We start from the raw sequence: 18,086 nt of genomic DNA, 5'->3' as shown, positions 1-18,086 counted from the left end.
ATGTATACCCTACATGTGTCGTTGGGTTACTGTCCCATTAATGTATACCCCACATGTGGTGTTGGGTTATTGTCCCATTAATGTATACCCCATATGTTTTGTTGGGTTACTGTCCCATTAATGTATACCCCACAGGTGTCGTTGGGTTACTGTCCCATTAATGTATACCCCACATGTGTTGTTGGGTTACTGTCCCATTAATGTATACCCCACATGTGTCGTTGGGTTGTTCTTACTTTGATATATTCATTAGATCTGTTGTTGGGTTACTGTCCCATTAATGTTTACCCCACATGTGTTGTTGGGTTACTGTCCCATTAATGTATGCCCCACATGTGTCGTTGGGTTGTTGTTACATTGATATATTAATTAGATCTGTTGTTGGGTTACTATCCCATAAATGTATACCCCACATGTGTTGTTAGGTTGTTCTGACTTTGATATATTCATTAGATCTGTTGTTGGGTTACTGTCCCATTAATGTATACCCCACATGTGTCGTTGGGTTACTGTCCCATTAATGTATACCCCATATGTTTTGTTGAGTTACTGTCCCATAAATGTATACCCCACATGTGTCGTTGAGTTGTTCTTACTTTGATATATTAATTAGATCTGTTGTTGGGTTACTGTCCCATTAATGTATACCCCACATGTTTTGTTGGGTTACTGTCCCATAAATGTATACCCCACATGTGTCGTTGGGTTGTTGTTACATTGATATATTAATTAGATCTGTTGTTGGGTTACTGTCCCATTAATGTATACCCCACATGTGTCGTTGGGTTGTTCTTACTTTGATATATTAATTAGATCTGTTGTTGGGTTACTGTCCCATTAATGTATACCCCACATGTTTTGTTGGGTTACTGTCCCATTAATGTATATCCCACATGTGTCGTTGGGTTTCTGTCCCATTAATGTATACCCCACATGTGGTGTTGGGTTACTGTCCAATTAATGTATACCCCACATGTTTTATTGGGTTACTGTCCCATTAATGTATACCCCACATGTTTTGTTGGGTTACTGCCCCATTAATGTATACCCCACATGTGTCGTTTGGTTGTTCTTACTTTGATATATTCATTAGATCTGTTGTTGGGTTACTGTCCCATTAATGTATACCCCACATGTGTTGTTGGGTTACTGTCCCATTAATGTATACCCCACATGTGTCGTTGGGTTGTTGTGACATTGATATATTAATTAGATCTGTTGTTGGGTTACTGTCCCATTAATGTATACCCCACATGTGTCGTTGGGTTGTTGTTACTTTGATATATTAACTAGATCTGTCGTTGGGTTACTATCCCATTAATGTATACCCCACATGTGTCGTTGGGTTGTTGTTACATTGATATATTAATTAGATCTGTTGTTTGGTTACTGTCCCATTAATGTATACCCCACATGTGTCGTTGGGTTACTGTCCCATTAATGTATACCCCACATGTGTCGTTGGGTTACTGTCCCATTAATGTATACCCCACATGTGTTGTTGGGTTACTGTCCCATTAATGTATACACCACATGTGTCGTTGGGTTGTTGTTACATTGATATATTAATTAGATCTGTTGTTGGGTTACTGTCCCATTAATGTATACCCCACATGTGTCGTTGGGTTGTTGTTACTTTGATATATTAATTAGATCTGTCGTTGGGTTACTGTCCCATTAATGTATACCCCACATGTGTCGTTGGGTTGTTGTTACATTGATATATTAATTAGATCTGTTGTTGGGTTACTGTCCCATTAATGTATACCCCACATGTGTCGTTGGGTTACTGTCCCATTAATGTATACCCCACATGTGTCGTTGGGTTACTGTCCCATTAATGTATACCCCACATGTGTCGTTGGGTTACTGTCCCATTAATGTATACCCCACATGTGTCGTTAGGTTGTTGTTACATTGATATATTCATTAGATCTGTCGTTTGGTTACTGTCCCATTAATGTATACCCCACATGTGTTGTTGGGTTACTGTCCCATTAATGTATACCCCACATGTGTCGTTGGGTTGTTGTTACATTGATATATTCATTAGATCTGTTGTTTGGTTGATGTCCCATTTATGTATACCCCACATGTGTCTTTGGGTTGCTGCCCCATAAATGTATACCCCACATGTGTCGTTTGGGTTTGCTGCCCCATTAATATATACCCCACATGTGTCGTTGGGTTGTTGTTACTTTGATATATTAACTAGATCTGTCGTTGGGTTACTGTCCCATTAATGTATACCCCACATGTGTCGTTGGGTTGTTGTTACATTGATATATTAATTAGATCTGTTGTTTGGTTACTGTCCCATTAATGTATACCCCACATGTGTCGTTGGGTTACTGTCCCATTAATGTATACCCCACATGTGTCGTTGGGTTACTGTCCCATTAATGTATACCCCACATGTGTTGTTGGGTTACTGTCCCATTAATGTATACCCCACATGTGTCGTTGGGTTGTTGTTACATTGATATATTAATTAGATCTGTTGTTGGGTTACTGTCCCATTAATGTATACCCCACATGTGTCGTTGGGTTGTTGTTACTTTGATATATTAATTAGATCTGTCGTTGGGTTACTGTCCCATTAATGTATACCCCACATGTGTCGTTGGGTTGTTGTTACATTGATATATTAATTAGATCTGTTGTTGGGTTACTGTCCCATTAATGTATACCCCACATGTGTCGTTGGGTTGCTGCCCCATTAATGTATACCCCACATGTGTCGTTGGGTTACTGTCCCATTAATGTATACCCCACATGTGTCGTTGGGTTACTGTCCCATTAATGTATACCCCACATGTGTCGTTAGGTTGTTGTTACATTGATATATTCATTAGATCTGTTGTTTGGTTGATGTGCCATTGATGTATACCATATGCATGAATTATTTGCCACTGGACATTAAGAAACAAATAATCAATCAATTCATGACAAAAGATTAAATTACCTTAATCTACCTTCCCAAGGTTTCATAGAACACACTTTTTTTGTGTATTTAGTAATTGCATGTAAACTCATTGATTACAATTTTAAGATTATGTTGTACTTTAACAAGATATAAATACTCGTTATGTAAATGAAAGAAACATGCAATTGTTATAAAAATGGTTAGATCCAAAGATTAAATAGTAGGATATTTAAAAATCAATGTGCAAATACTAATTACAAACTTTTTAATTATAATTTGAAACACAGCATTTCATTTCAAAATAGCCAGTGGGAATTTTTGTTTTAGATTCTTGATTTCAATACCATGAAATCTTACCTTTGTGGTCATTTATGCGTTGTTACTTAGTACACGAAAAAGGTATGTACTACGAAAATTAGAAAGCAAATTCAAGCAATTTGATTGGACGTGTAGTTGTAAGTATGTGCTAAAGATTAATAACCATTCATTTTTTTTTTTATCTTTTTTAATATGGTGCTCATAGGTTCTTTGCCTAATAATTTTACCCAATTCAGGTGTTTAATTACATTTGGGTTCCTTGTCATCTAGTAAAAACATTTCATGCATGTAATGACTCCAAAAAAATAAATGACGAGTCAGAGGAAAGGTAAGTAAGTTCTGCACAGTGAGTTGGACATGATATAGGTTTAGAAATATAGACTGCTTTATTAAGTGTAAGGGAGGTAATCAAACATTGTTCTTTAAATATATTTGAATTACCTCCCTTACACTGCTTTTAAATTGTCTCAATTGTCCTTTAACCAGAAAAACCCTTGTTTTTCCCCTAATTCCTAAAGGGTTTGAGCCATAACCACCCAAAGTCAATCCTAACCATACCTTTGTAGTCTGGAAACTTGTGGTATAATTTCAGAGAGATTCATACACTTTAACACAAGTTATTGTCTGGAAACTACAAAAATGCTTATTTGTGCACCTTTTTTGGTCCCTAATTCTTCACATTTTGGACCATAACCCCCAAAATCACTCCCAACCTGCCTTTAGTAGTTATAAACTTTTTGTTAAAATTTTATTGATTTCTATTAACTTATACCAAAGTTATTATCCGGTAACCTTCTGTCTTCGGACGACACTGTTGACAAAAACACCGACAATGTGATACCAATATATGACAAAATTTTTGGGGTTGAAAAATGAAATAATCAAAAACTTACAGTATCAAACAAATTATACCACTTAATCATGTTCATCCACACAGATTCAATATTTTCTCAAATTCACTTCGAACTGTAATCTATCAACAAATCTTTCACATAGTGCTATAATTTATTACATATATACAACACAATATTTACAAAATTTGTTTCAAGAAAATCCTTGAATAATATCACAGTGCAGTAAAACAATAGTTTTGTGTAAAGATTTTAGTACTTTCCCCTTGATGCTGGTTCAGGAAGGGTACATATTCTGTATTAGTTATTGTTAGTAATAGAGTTTTTGAAACTCTCATAATGCCCTTGAAAGCAATCAATATTGTTATAAAATTCTTCTGAAAAATTGTAAAACTTCACAACATCGATGTTCTGTTTTGTATCATTTTCTAATACTTAAACAAAGTGATTTTCTTAATAATCAAAATCAATTTATAGAGTGACAGTCTATTTTCTTAAATGTCAATTTTATTATTAAATATTTCAGGAAAGTAAAGGAAATTTAACTTTTTTGTTCTGGTCTTTTGTAACTTTACATTTCCTTTAAACGAATTCAGTTTAAAGTGCATGAATGTGCAAATTGTCCAAAAAAAACTTTATTTCAATGGTAGAACATGCTTGACCACATGTGCCGCCTCCACAATTGTATGTGCCACTGGTCTCTGTACACGAGGATCTGTTACTGGGACATTTAACCTGAAACAAACAAAAACTAAGTTTTATATCAGAGAACTTCTTTCATAAAAAATTTGGCTTTTTCAATATCTAAATTATTTTTATACTAAACTGAAAGAGAGACAAATACATGTACATTGACATATCATGGTGAAAACAAAGGTAGTCTATAGTAATTATCCAGGACCTGTATTGGGGACTAGTAAAAAATAAATATGAATTGGCATAGCATGTGGAAAGTGTCACAATTTAATATATGGAAAACATCTAATTCAAACAAATATGTTGAATAAAATTTATATATTATATATCATGTACTGTAGTACGCCGCTAGATTAAAACTGACGAAGAAAGGTAACACACGGCCAGCGAAAGCTCTTTTATGAGAGCCCAGGTGGTCGTGTGGTCTAGCGGGACGGCTGCAGTGCAGGCGATTTGGCGTCACGATATCACAGTAGCATGGGTTCGAATCCTGGCGAGGGAAGAACCAAAAATTTGCGAAAGCAAATTTACAGATCTAACATTGTTGGGTTGATGTTTAGACGAGTTGTATATACATTATGTACACAGCCATGTTTCACCATCATTGATGGCGATCCGATGGATACATCTGTTGTAGAGTTGTCACTGACTCAGACGTACTTATAAATATAATTATTTTCTGTGACTGTATATTACATTAATTTGTAGGATCCTTTACTATAGATAATTTAGCTGATCTGTAACAATAACATCTTCATGCCTTATATATCATGTACTGTAGTACGCCGCTAGATTAAAACTGACGAAGAAAGGTAACACACGGCCAGCGAAAGCTCTTTTATGAGAGCCCAGGTGGTCGTGTGGTCTAGCGGGACGGCTGCAGTGCAGGCGATTTGGTGTCACGATATCACAGTAGCATGGGTTCGAATCCCAGCGAAGGAAGAACCAAAAATTTGCGAAAGCAAATTTACAGAACGTACATTGTTGGGTTGATGTTTAGACGAGTTGTATATACATTATGTACACAGCCATGTATCACCATCATTGATGGCGATCCGATGGATACATCTGTTGTAGAGTTGTCACTGACTCAGACGTACTTATAAATATAATTATTTTCTGTGACTGTATATTACATTAATTTGTAGGATCCTTTACTATAGATAATTTAGCTGATCTGTAACAATAACATCTTCATGCCTTATATATCATGTACTGTAGTACGCTGCTAGATTAAAACTGACGAAGAAAGGTAACACACGGCCAGCGAAAGCTCTTTTATGAGAGCCCAGGTGGTCGTGTGGTCTAGCGGGACGGCTGCAGTGCAGGCGATTTGGTGTCACAATATCACAGTAGCATGGGTTCGAATCCCAGCGAGGGAAGAACCAAAAATTTGCGAAAGCAAATTTACAGATCTAACATTGTTGGGTTGATGTTTAGACGAGTTGTATATACATTATGTACACAGCTATGTATCACCATCATTGATGGCGATCCGATGGATACATCTGTTGTAGAGTTGTCACTGACTCAGACGTACTTATAAATATAATTATTTTCTGTGACTGTATATTACATTAATTTGTAGGATCCTTTACTATAGATAATTTAGCTGATCTGTAACAATAACATCTTCATGCCTTATATATCATGTACTGTAGTACGCCGCTAGATTAAAACTGACGAAGAAAGGTAACACACGGCCAGCGAAAGCTCTTTTATGAGAGCCCAGGTGGTCGTGTGGTCTAGCGGGATGGCTGCAGTGCAGGCGATTTGGTGTCACGATATCACAGTAGCATGGGTTCGAATCCCGGCGAGGGAAGAATTACAGATCTAACATTGTTGGGTTGATGTTTAGACGAGTTGTATATATATATGATTAAAAAAATATATTATGCAATATAACAAATTACATTAACATTGGTATTTAGTCTCAGCAAATAAAATTTCTTAATAGATCCATATAAAAGATATACTATGAATGCCAATGAGACAACTATAACAACCTGCCACCAAAAAACATAGAGTTTAGCAATAAAATAAAATAATGAATTAACTTGGTTGATTGTACCAAGGGTTCCAGGGTTTTAAGGCTTAAAACTTTGATATCATACTTAGACTCAAACAATCAAATACTGGATTTGGTGTTTCAAGCACAAAATATTTACTCTTGACTACTGAGAAAGTTGTATGACTAAAAGGGTATATCTAAGCTTCTAATTACTTACTTGACATTTGTTTTATTATTAACAATAAATAATGGATTGACTTGGCTGATGATTTCATCGTTGACAGAGATTCCATCCAGGTACTGTTTGAGTAAGGTTCGTAACTGCTGGTTTTCTTGAACTAGTCCCATTTTCTCTTTATCTAGAGCTAACTTATCTAAAAACACTTTGTTGAATCTCTTCCAGAAATTCTCTAATGAGGAGTATTCATGCATTGTCTGAAATAAGAAAATACTTGATGTTCATGTTTAATATCCTAATAGTGTGACCGTGACAATATTTTAAACATGCATAAACCAGATGCTCCGCAGGGCGTAGCTTTATACGACCGCAGAGGTTGAACCCTGAACGGTTGGGGCAAGTGTGGACACAACATTCAAGCTGGATTCAGCTCTAAATTTGGATTGTGATTAAATAGTTGACACAGCATAGGTTTCTGACACAGAATGAATGTGTTCTAATGAACTTAAAATTTTTGTTTTCTCTTAGAGCAATTCACTATGCTGTTGAATATTAATCCTCTCAAAACAAGAATGTGTCCTCAGTACACGAATGCCCCACTCGCACTATCATTTTCCATGTTCAGTGGACCGTGAAATTGGGGTAAAAACTCTAATTTGGCATTAAAATTAGAAAGATCATATCATAGGGGACATGTGTACTAAGTTTGAAGTCGATTGGACAAAGAAAGATAACTCTAATTAAAAAAAAATTTGCTATTTCACAATACTGTGCAATTGAAAAGACTTGCTATTGCACAACACTTAATATAATAATTTTAGATCCTGATTTGGACCAACTTGAAAACTGGGCCCATAATAAAAAATCTAAGTACATTTTTGGATTCAGCATATCAAAGAACCCCAAGATTTCAATTTTTGTTGAAATCAGACTAAGTTTAATTTTGGACCCTTTGGACCTTAATGTAGACCAATTTGAAAACGGGACCAAAAGTTAAGAATCTACATACACAGTCATGACAGTTAGATTCGGCATATCAAAGAACCCCAATTATTCAATTTTGATGAAATCAAACAAAGTTTAATTTTGGACCCTTTGGGCCCCTTATTCTGTTGGGACCAAAACTCCCAAAATCAATACCAACCTTCCTTTTATGGTCATAAACCTTGTGTTTAAATATCATAGATATCTATTTACTTATACTAACGTTATGGTGCGAAAACCAAGAAAAATGCTTATTTGGGTCCCTTTTTGGCCCCTAATTCCTAAACTGTTGGGACCTAAACTCCCAAAATCAATACCAACCTTCCTTTTGTAGTCATTAACATTGTGTTTAAATTTCATTGATTTCTATTTACTTAAACTAAAGTTATTGTGCGAAAACCAAGAATAATGCTTATTTGGGCCCTTTTTTGGCCCCTAATTCCTAAACTGTTGAAACCTAAACTCCCAAAATCAATCCCAACCGTTCTTTTGTGGTCATAAACCTTGTGTCAAAATTTCATAGATTTCTATTAACTTAAACTATAGTTATAGTGCGAAAACCAAGAAAATGCTTATTTGGGCCCTTTTTGGCCCCTAATTCCTAAAATATTGGGACCAAAACTCCCAAAATCAATACCAACCTTCCTTTTGTGGTCATAAACCTTGTGTTAAAATTTCATAGATTTCCATTCACTTTTACTAAAGTTAGAGTGCGAAAACTAAAAGTATTCGGACGCTGGACGACGACGACGACGCCAACGTGATAGCAATATACGACGAAAAATTTTTCAAATTTTGCGGTCGTATAAAAAAACTTAATGGTGAAAGAATTAGAAAATTCTTTATTTTTAGTACATGTACTTGCAAAAAAAACTTTTTTTTGTTGTTGTTGCCAAAATAAACATATATTGTACCTGAGCCAGTGGTTCATAACCAGGTTCTAACATTGCTGTCTGAACATCTTCTTGTTCCTCCTGTGTGAGGGATGAAGCATAAAATGGTAGCACTTTTTCCTCCTCTGTCTCTAACTTACGACACATTTCTGCTAGTTTCAAAATTACCGTTACCTGTAAAATACAATAAAGTATGACTTACTGAATAAATAAACAGAGTATTTTGACTATCTGGTGTGTGTATAATAAACAAAGTATTTTGACTATCTGGTATGGGTATAATAAACAAAGTATTTTGACTATCTGGTATGGGTATAATAAACAAAGTATTTTGACTACCTGGTATGGGTATAATAAACAAAGTATTTTGACTATCTGGTATGGGTATAATAAACAAAGTATTTTGACGATCTGGTATGGGTACAATAAACAAAGTATTTTGACTATCTGGTATGGGTACAATAAACAAAGTATTTTGACTATCTAGCTGTTATGGGGTCCTCACTGTTTAAGGTCGTCCAGTGACCTATAGTTGTTAACTTTTATGTCATTTGGTCTCTGGTGGAGGGTTGTCTCATTGGCAATCATACATCTATAATACTAAAATTACGAGGTCCAATTTGTCAGCCGTCATCACGTAAAAACGACTAATCAAAGAATTCAACTTTATATATAACTAATATAGTACAAAGGTGTAGATTAAAAATTACACCACTCCAGGCCCTTTTGTTTTCCACGTAATTAATATTGCCAATAATTAAGAAGTTCCGGGTCGAGTACGATACCGATACCAATAGTATATTCACCTGTTACCTATTACCTTATCTGTACGTTCCGCATCTGACAGGCGATATACACGGGTCATAATCACAGGATTGACACTACTAAATTGTAGTATTTTAATCAGTAAGACTTTCTAAGATAACAATACGAATACTAAACATCTGGACTAAAAATAAGGCGTATAGGTACAGTTTTCAATTTGTTAGCGGGCATGACGTAAAACAGCGAATCAAAGAATTCAACTTTATTTATAACTAATATAGGACAATGCTGTTGATTAAAAAATACTCCATTCCAGGACCTTTTGTTTTCCAAATAATTAATATTACCAATTATTGATAAGTTCCAGTTCGACGGGTTCAAACAGAAAGATTTGAAAACAGAGAAAACTGTGTATCTTATAATTGGCATGACTTTGTCAGATAACAATACTAATATTAAAATAAGGCTTGCGCAAAGTTATATACTTTAATTCAGTCACGGACCCGCGATATCACGGGTGTGTTCTAGTATGTTTATATAGAAACAAATATGTGAATAAATTAAATAAACTTGTCGTTCATTTTTTTATATAAATAAGGCCGTTAGTTTTCTCGTTTGAATTGTTTTACATTGTCATATATATCGGGGCTATTTATAGCTGACTATGTGGTATGGGCTTTGCTCATTGTTGAAGGCCATACAGTGACCTATAGTTGTTAATGTATGTGTCATTTTGGTCTCTTGTGGACAGTTGTCTCATTGGCAATCACACCACATCTTCTTTTTTATATATAACCAATCAGGTCATCATAAGATGAGGCCTGTAAATTTATAATATAGAAGGTATCAAACAATATGAAATCAAGCTCTTTGAATATCTCTGGTCAAAATAATTTGGGAGATTCTGATGGTACCTAGTCTTTTAAAATTTATGGCACTTAAAATATCTTTATGATAAATATAAAATAGCAACTGATTATAGAGAAGTTGGCATACTTCAACAGTACTTGGGTACAATTCTCTGTTGTCTGATTGTCATACTTCAACAGTACTTGGGTAAAATTCTCTGTTGTGTGATTGCCATACTTCAACAGTACTTGGGTAAAATTCTCTGTTGTCTGATTGCCATACTTCAACAGTACTTGGGTACAATTCTCTGTTGTCTGATTGCCATACTTCAACAGTACTTGGGTAAAATTCTCTGTTGTCTGATTGCCATACTTCAACAGTACTTGGGTACAATTCTCTGTTGTCTGATTGCCATACTTCAACAGTACTTGGGTACAATTCTCTGTTGTCTGATTGCCATACTTCAACAGTACTTGGGTACAATTCTCTGTTGTCTGATTGCCATACTTCAACAGTACTTGGGTACAATTCTCTGTTGTCTGATTGCCATACTTCAACAGTACTTGGGTACAATTCTCTGTTGTCTGATTGCCATACTTCAACAGTACTTGGGTACAATTCTCTGTTGTCTGATTGCCATACTTCAACAGTACTTGGGTACAATTCTCTGTTGTCTGATTGCCATACTTCAACAGTACTTGGGTACAATTCTCTGTTGTCTGATTGCCATACTTCAACAGTACTTGGGTACAATTCTCTGTTGTCTGATTGCCATACTTCAACAGTACTTGGGTACAATTCTCTGTTGTCTGATTGCCATACTTCAACAGTACTTGAGTACAATTCTCTGTTGTCTGATTGCCATTATATTTTGTTTTCAAATAGACAACTTTTGAGTTCGATGCATTTCCGTCAAAAACTTTGGTTTTAGTGAACGTCATTTGTGCGTTATGGGGCATCGTCACTTTCATTCCAATGTTGAGCGAGTGGTTAAAAAACTATAATTCTATATTGTATGAATTATTCGGCAAATTGAATTCTCAAAATTGACAATCAGCACTGCTGTCATTAGGGAATTGTCATTAAGTACCTACAGGACAACCATTCTTTCTAGTTTATCCTGCACAATGACAATCACTAATCACGATGCAGGGATACAGGCGAGCCCCTCTATCTGGTAAATGACGTCATAAAGGTGCGTATAATTGACGAGTTTTTTCCGGTGACGGATGAACTCGATAGTGGTCTATTGACTTGTGTTTAAGTGCATTATTACATTTTCTTTTATTGTAAACATCTTCCTTGATTATTTACGTACCTTCTCATTTTGTCTTTTTAATTCTTTCATTGCACCATTACTTTCTAAAGTCATTTTTGTAAGCTTGTCTCTCTCTCTTTCCCTTAATCTATTCATCTGTGCTTTTAAGTCTTGGAAATGTGCCAACATCTTCTCTCTTTCCTATAAGATAATATTTTATTTTATACAACCACCATTATAATCATGTAACAATCACTTTAGCCATAAGAATTATTAATGTAAATACTATTTGACATTGCTTGGAGTTTATGTAGTTGTTGCATGCAGTAGTTTATAGCTTAATACAGCTGGTCTTGTAGGAGGGTTTAAAATTGACTGTTTATTGATTTTATATGAAATTCAAGAGTTAGCTCCCTTTGATGACAATGACAGACTCACCTCCTTAAGCTGTTTGTTTCGTTCTTCGCATTCTTTTGCATTTGCAGCCATTTTACTTTTTAATTGTGAGATATTGTCCTGAAAATAGAATATATATATTATCATTCTCTTTTTTTTAGGTCCTTACAGATGTACATTCCAACTTTCGATATGACGTACAAGTTTAATTTGTTTCAAAAATAATTTATGTATTAACTGTTTTTAACTGCAACTTTCAAGTGTTTTCTTCTAAAAGGGTTACATGTTTTTAAATCCCTATTAAATGATCTTATCTCATCTCATTACCACCATTAAAATTGTTCATACTAAGGACATATAAATAAATCTTACCCATAATTTGTTTATTCTTCTCATCTGTGAGTCTATTTCTTGGGCAGCATGGTCATCTCTACGTTTATAATCTTCAAATTCATTCTTCCTACTTTGTGTTGAGCTTAAATAAGCTTTTAAAGCCTGATCAAACTGTTTCCACAGAGAATCAATCTTATCTAACAGGGTCATCCGAATACCATGCTTTTCTTCCATATCCTAAAATATACAGATTTAACTATTAAGGTGAATCCCTACAGTAATAACAATTTTTTTTTCACCGTTGAATTCTTCTTAAATTTTGCATACATATACTATGCAATGGCCTCTATAAGAATTTGAGTTAAAAATAGTATGTCACCAGACTCGTTTCCATCGTAAAAGATGTGCTTATTTTATTAAGCACTTAATTATATAACACATTATTATAATTTGGATAGGAATTTGTCAATTGTTGTCTTGTAAAAATTTGTCAAACAAGTGGGAGGTTAAGCAATAAAATCATGTTTTACCAAGACTTTTCTTTAGAAAATGCCTGTACCATCAGTTGTTTTCCAATTCTTGCTGTTTGTTGATAATAGTTGAGCATTTGATTTTTTTCAGGTTTGATAAACTTTCTCTTTTGGTTAAGATGTCTCATTTTTATTCTATTTGAGATTTTGATAATTGAATATGGTAACCAAGAATTTTGGTGATGAATAAACCTGAGACATGAATATTTCTATGCCATACCTTGTTTTTTATTTCATCACATAAACTTTCATAATCTGCCCGAGCATCATTTTCACGGTCCTGGAAATTCTGATCCATGGCAAACATAATATCAGCAATATCGTTCATTTCTATTCCATTCTGTTCTAACATCAATGCTCTTTCTGAATCAAACTCTTCCTGAATAATGGCAAGCTCCTCCTCGTAATCCATCTGTAACTTGTCTAACCTTTCGTCCTGTATATCTGAATATAAAATAACTTGTGTTACAATGTACTATCTAATCACATAGAGTGGCTAAATTTGTTATTCAGTGTCTTGATAAGGAAAAGGAGAAGAAAAAAGGAGGAGAAGAGTTCTAAGGATGGAATAATGTATATTCATAGATAATATTTTGATGTCTTGATAAGGAAAAGGAGAAGAAAAAAGGAGGAGAAGAGTTCTAAGGATGGAATAATGTATATTCATAGATAATATTTTGATGTCTTGATAAGGAAAAGGAGAAGAAAAAAGGAGGAGAAGAGTTCTAAGGATGGAATAATGTATATTCATAGATAATATTTTGATGTCTTGATAAGGAAAAGGAGAAGAAAAAAGGAGGAGAAGAGTTTTATTAAGGATGGAATAATGTATATTCATAGATAATATTTTGATGGCTTGAAAGGTACAGTTATACTTATTTGCATAAAAGTATGTGAAATAAAACAAATACATAAAATGATAACAGGATTTGAACAACACCTTTATTAATAATTATAACTTTTTAAAGCTTTTAGTTTTTTGTAAGTATTTTATAAGCATAAATTATAGGGGAAAAAAATAACGCTATGGACAGATCAATATAACTGATTATCATACATGTATTATAACATGTACATATGTAGGTAACGAAATATTTTGGAATTGAATAATAAACAATTGTACTGTATAATGTGTTTTACCAAATAAACTATCAACAGCCTGAAGATGACTACGTAAAGCCATGGCATACTGTTCCTCAGCCTCTTGTAAATCTTTGGCAAGAGATTTAATGGTAGCATCTTTTCTGTCCACGATTCTTTCAAATGTCTGGCTAAGTATTTCTATTTCTTTACGCAATTCTTTAGATTTAGCCTCTCTCATTATATTTCTCCATTGGTGATTCAGTTTGTTAAGATTGTATTTTGTGGCTCTTTCTTCTTTGGCTAGTTTGTCCTGGAAAGTAATTTTCAACATACATATCTAAAACTGTGCTTAGAAAGCTTTAGAATATCATACTGTTCTCGTTTAAAAATAATCTTATTTTTGTAAAACAAGAACTTTTTTAAACTCTTCAACTTACATGACTTATTCATCTATGATGTGAAATTAAAATTGTAAAATTAATTGTAATTAACATTTATTTGTATTTCATTTAATTAATATCATGAAGATATACACATACTTTTATTGCTTTAGCATACATGTAACTTTGAAAACATTTCTATTAGGTAATGACAGAATAATTGTGATATTGTATATTGAGTATCAAAATGTATTAATTAAAGTTAGACCATACTTTTAAGAACTGTGTTAGCATGTCTTCTTTCTTTTTCTTCATTTCTTCTTCTTGTAACCTTTTTTGTTCTTCATATGCCATTCTTTCTTCTTCTGTCATTTTAGACATTTTCCCAGACTTTTTTCCCTTTTTCTTAGGCGCCATTTCGTTTCAGTGGAAACCAGTGACACCAATGATTTCTAAATATAAAAGTCAGAGATAATGAAATTATTTTAAAAATCATTAATGCAAATCTTCTAATCATTGTAATTCAAATTGGTTCTTTTCTGTACTTCTTGCACTGTGGATTAATTTATTTTCTTTGGTACCAAATTTCGTGAATTGAGGAAAACTAGCATTTTTGTGGTTTTGCCGAATTCTTTATAAAACCTTAAAGAAAATTTGTAATTCGTTGAACATTTAATTTTGGTTTACCTGTACCGAAGAAATCCACTGAAATTGGTATCCAATGAATAATAATGATCAAAATTACACTTGTATAAATGAATGACTTTGGCACCAATACACCTTGTCGCTATTACTGAACATCACAAAGGTTCTCATAAAATGTTGACATCATAATACTAAATATGATACCACAATGGAAAAATGACGTCAAAAGTTCAAGCTGGGCCGTCTCTTGGGTCAACAAGGACAGATTTCCTAACAGCGATATTACAGTAACTAAACAATATATTAAAACAGCAGCAAGAATTTTAGTGAATAAAAAGTGGCAACATCGATGGTACAAAACTGATACAGGAAGATTTTATTACAATTTTTACCAGAATGACAGCAAAAAATCGACATTTGATTATCCAGATCGTAAAACAGCAAAAATTATTAGAAATTTAAGATCCGGATATTACCAAAACAAAATCAATCAAAATATAGATAAGTGTGAATGTGGTCAATTAGAAACTGTGGAACATTATTTACTATTTTGTGAAAATCATGAAGAGGCTAGACAGAAACTTATACATGAGATATACTTTAACACGGAATCGTTGTTACACATTGATTTGGGACTTTTATTGTCAATATAAAAAAAACGACAATTTCTCTGTCTCTAATGAAACACTAATGTGATTGTTCTGTGCCTTTATTTGCGAGTGGCGCCGTTTTGATTAAGAAACATTATTATTAATTTTTTTTTCTTTTAAATTTTCTTGTTAATTGATTAATGTAATTTGTATATTTTTAAATTTTCTCAAAAATTTGTTAAGTACAGTTGCCACCTATAAGTATATATTTAAGTACAAGTGAGTTGTTTACCAGAGTGAAATATTTACACGCGAGACTTGAATGTTTACAATGGAGACAATCCAGTGTCAACAGCCACACCTACAGAATACAGATCGATAAGGTGAAGTCCATATTTTGAAATGTTCAATTGTCAAGAAAAGAGGTTCCTTTATAATATGTGCCAATATGTACAGTTGCTTTTACCCCATATTTGTTCGATTGGAACTATTGTCACGCACATCAAATATATATGTTATGTCTGACACCTCTACTGAAAATATGGAGTCTTCAATATTTATCATTATTTAATTGCAAAACATAATGTCTATTTTGAGTGTCGAAATAACAACCTGGGGTACCGAAATGACCAAGTCTCGATTTTGGTAAGGTGCCGAATTGACCAGATGCCGAAGTGACTACTTCTACTGGGATCGTGGTCCGTACGTAGAATATGGCAACCCATGCCCATGGATTAAAAAACACTTTTACAGTAATGTTCCGGTTTTTTCCCCCTAAAATATGGGTCTCATATGGAAAACTTGAATGAAAGTCAAATATATTAGCACTTACAAAGGAGAGAAAGGCTACTTTTTTTGTAAACAAACCAAGAGAGATATTTTCTTGTCGTCAGTGGAAACGGAAGTTGATAGATTATACTTAAAATAGAAATCGAAAACGGTGAATGGCGTTGCTTTCCCGGCTTTATGCTGCAAAACGTACACCTGTAAAACCAATTTAAAGTGACTCACTATGATATTCCTTATAAGTGATAATTATCATTTAAAACAAAAGAAAGAAACAAAAACAATTTAAATCCAATAATCAGATAGCATAATTGATAAAAATAAATAATCTAATACAACTTGGCACTATGAAAAAATTTTGAACCTACATTAAACATAAAAAAAAACCTGATTATAGTGGAATTACTAAAATCAAACAAGATGGCAAACTCCTAACTGATCCACTACAAAAAGCTGGGGGCACTAAACGCACAATTCCAGTCTGTATTCACACCAGCATCTAATATTTCTCATACAGAATTTGTCAAACAGTGTAACATGCCACAGAATACTCCTTTTCAAACCATATCAAAATTAATAATAAAAAAAGAAGGTATACAAAAACGTTTACATAATTTAAATCCAAACAAAGCAGCAGGACCAGATGAAATTAAACCAAGATTTTTAAAAGAACTTTCACATGAAATTGTCTCATACTTACCATTGATTATCTTTGAGAAGTCAATTAAAACAGGTGTTGTTCCAGATCAGAGGCGGATTTAGAGGGGGGGCCCAGGGGGCCCGGGCCCCCCCTTTTTGGGAAAAAAATTGGTTGCTTATATAGGGAATCATTGAAGCGTGACTGGAGCGGGCCCCCTCTTAGGTCAGTCAGTGGGCCCCCACTTATGAAAATTTCTGGATCCGCCACTGCAGATGACTGGAAAACTGCCCATGTCTCTCCTGTATACAAAAAAGGCCAAAAATATAACCCTGAAAACTACCGTCCTATATCACTTACATGTATTTGTTGCAAACTTTTAGAACACATCGTAGTTAAACACATCATGAAACATGCAGACAATCACAACATTTTATATCCCCTACAGCATGGATTTTGCAGAGGTCGATCCTGCGAAACACAACTTCTTGAATTTATAGACGATGTCTCACTTAACATGGAAAACGGTAAACAAACCACAGGCACTTGTCTTAGAATTTTTTTCCCTTATATATATCTTAATATAACACATTAAGGTATATAGGGGAAACAATTCTGAGACAAGTGCCTGTGAAACAAACAGATATTTTGGTCATGGATTTTTCTAAAGCATTCGAAAAAGTTTCACATTCTTTTCTAACTAATAAGCTTCATCATTACGGGATACAGGGGAATTAAATTACTAGATACAAAATTTGCTTAGCAATCGCAAACAGGCAGTAGTTCTAGAGGGGAAAAATCTGAGTATGTTGCAGTTGAGTCAGGGGTTCCAAAGGGGTCAGTTCTTGGACCAAGTCTCTTCTTGTACTATATTAATGACATTCCAACTGGTCTAACATCTACAGTACGTTTGTTTGCAGACAACACAATAGTTTTTTTGGCAATAAAATCAAACTCCGATGTATAAACATTACAAA

The 18,086-nt window shown here is 34.0% G+C and overlaps 1 protein-coding gene across 2 annotated transcripts; it reads right to left on the bottom strand.

Annotated features, from left to right (window-relative positions):
• Nucleotides 1-4,230: 4,230 nt before the first annotated feature.
• Nucleotides 4,231-16,607, bottom strand: LOC139518674 (dynein regulatory complex subunit 2-like). Of its 2 annotated transcripts, none has more exons than XM_071310150.1 (10): nt 16,519-16,607; nt 14,725-14,903; nt 14,129-14,381; nt 13,209-13,432; nt 12,498-12,695; nt 12,168-12,245; nt 11,790-11,930; nt 8,879-9,031; nt 7,020-7,237; nt 4,231-4,830 (listed from the first exon to the last, which is right to left on the bottom strand). In XM_071310150.1, exons 2-10 carry the CDS (start codon nt 14,866-14,868, stop codon nt 4,731-4,733), a joined length of 1,509 nt encoding a protein of 502 aa, XP_071166251.1. In that variant the 5' UTR covers nt 14,869-14,903; nt 16,519-16,607; the 3' UTR covers nt 4,231-4,730. The 2 variants fall into 2 exon arrangements, with proteins under 2 accessions (XP_071166251.1, XP_071166255.1); XM_071310154.1 differs by having other exon boundaries at nt 16,554-16,603.
• Between the last annotated feature and the right edge of the window lie 1,479 nt (nt 16,608-18,086).

This window comes from Mytilus edulis, chromosome 1 (genome assembly GCF_963676685.1).
Source record: "Mytilus edulis chromosome 1, xbMytEdul2.2, whole genome shotgun sequence".
Lineage (NCBI taxonomy): Eukaryota > Metazoa > Mollusca > Bivalvia > Mytilida > Mytilidae > Mytilus > Mytilus edulis.
Note: the sequence above shows the minus strand (reverse complement) of the source record. Positions and strands in the feature narration are given on the sequence as shown.

What these genes read in the sequence shown, in the direction of transcription:
- LOC139518674 (XM_071310150.1), bottom strand. Translation starts at nt 14,868, where the DNA reads ATGGCGCCTAAGAAAAAGGGAAAAAAGTCTGGGAAAATGTCTAAAATG. An exon ending in GGCTGTTGATAGTTTATTTG is followed by an intron (nt 13,433 to 14,128) that starts GTAAAACACATT and finishes TTTTATATTCAG; the next exon opens with ATATACAGGACGAAAGGTTA. An exon ending in GTGATGAAATAAAAAACAAG is followed by an intron (nt 12,696 to 13,208) that starts GTATGGCATAGA and finishes TGTATATTTTAG; the next exon opens with GATATGGAAGAAAAGCATGG.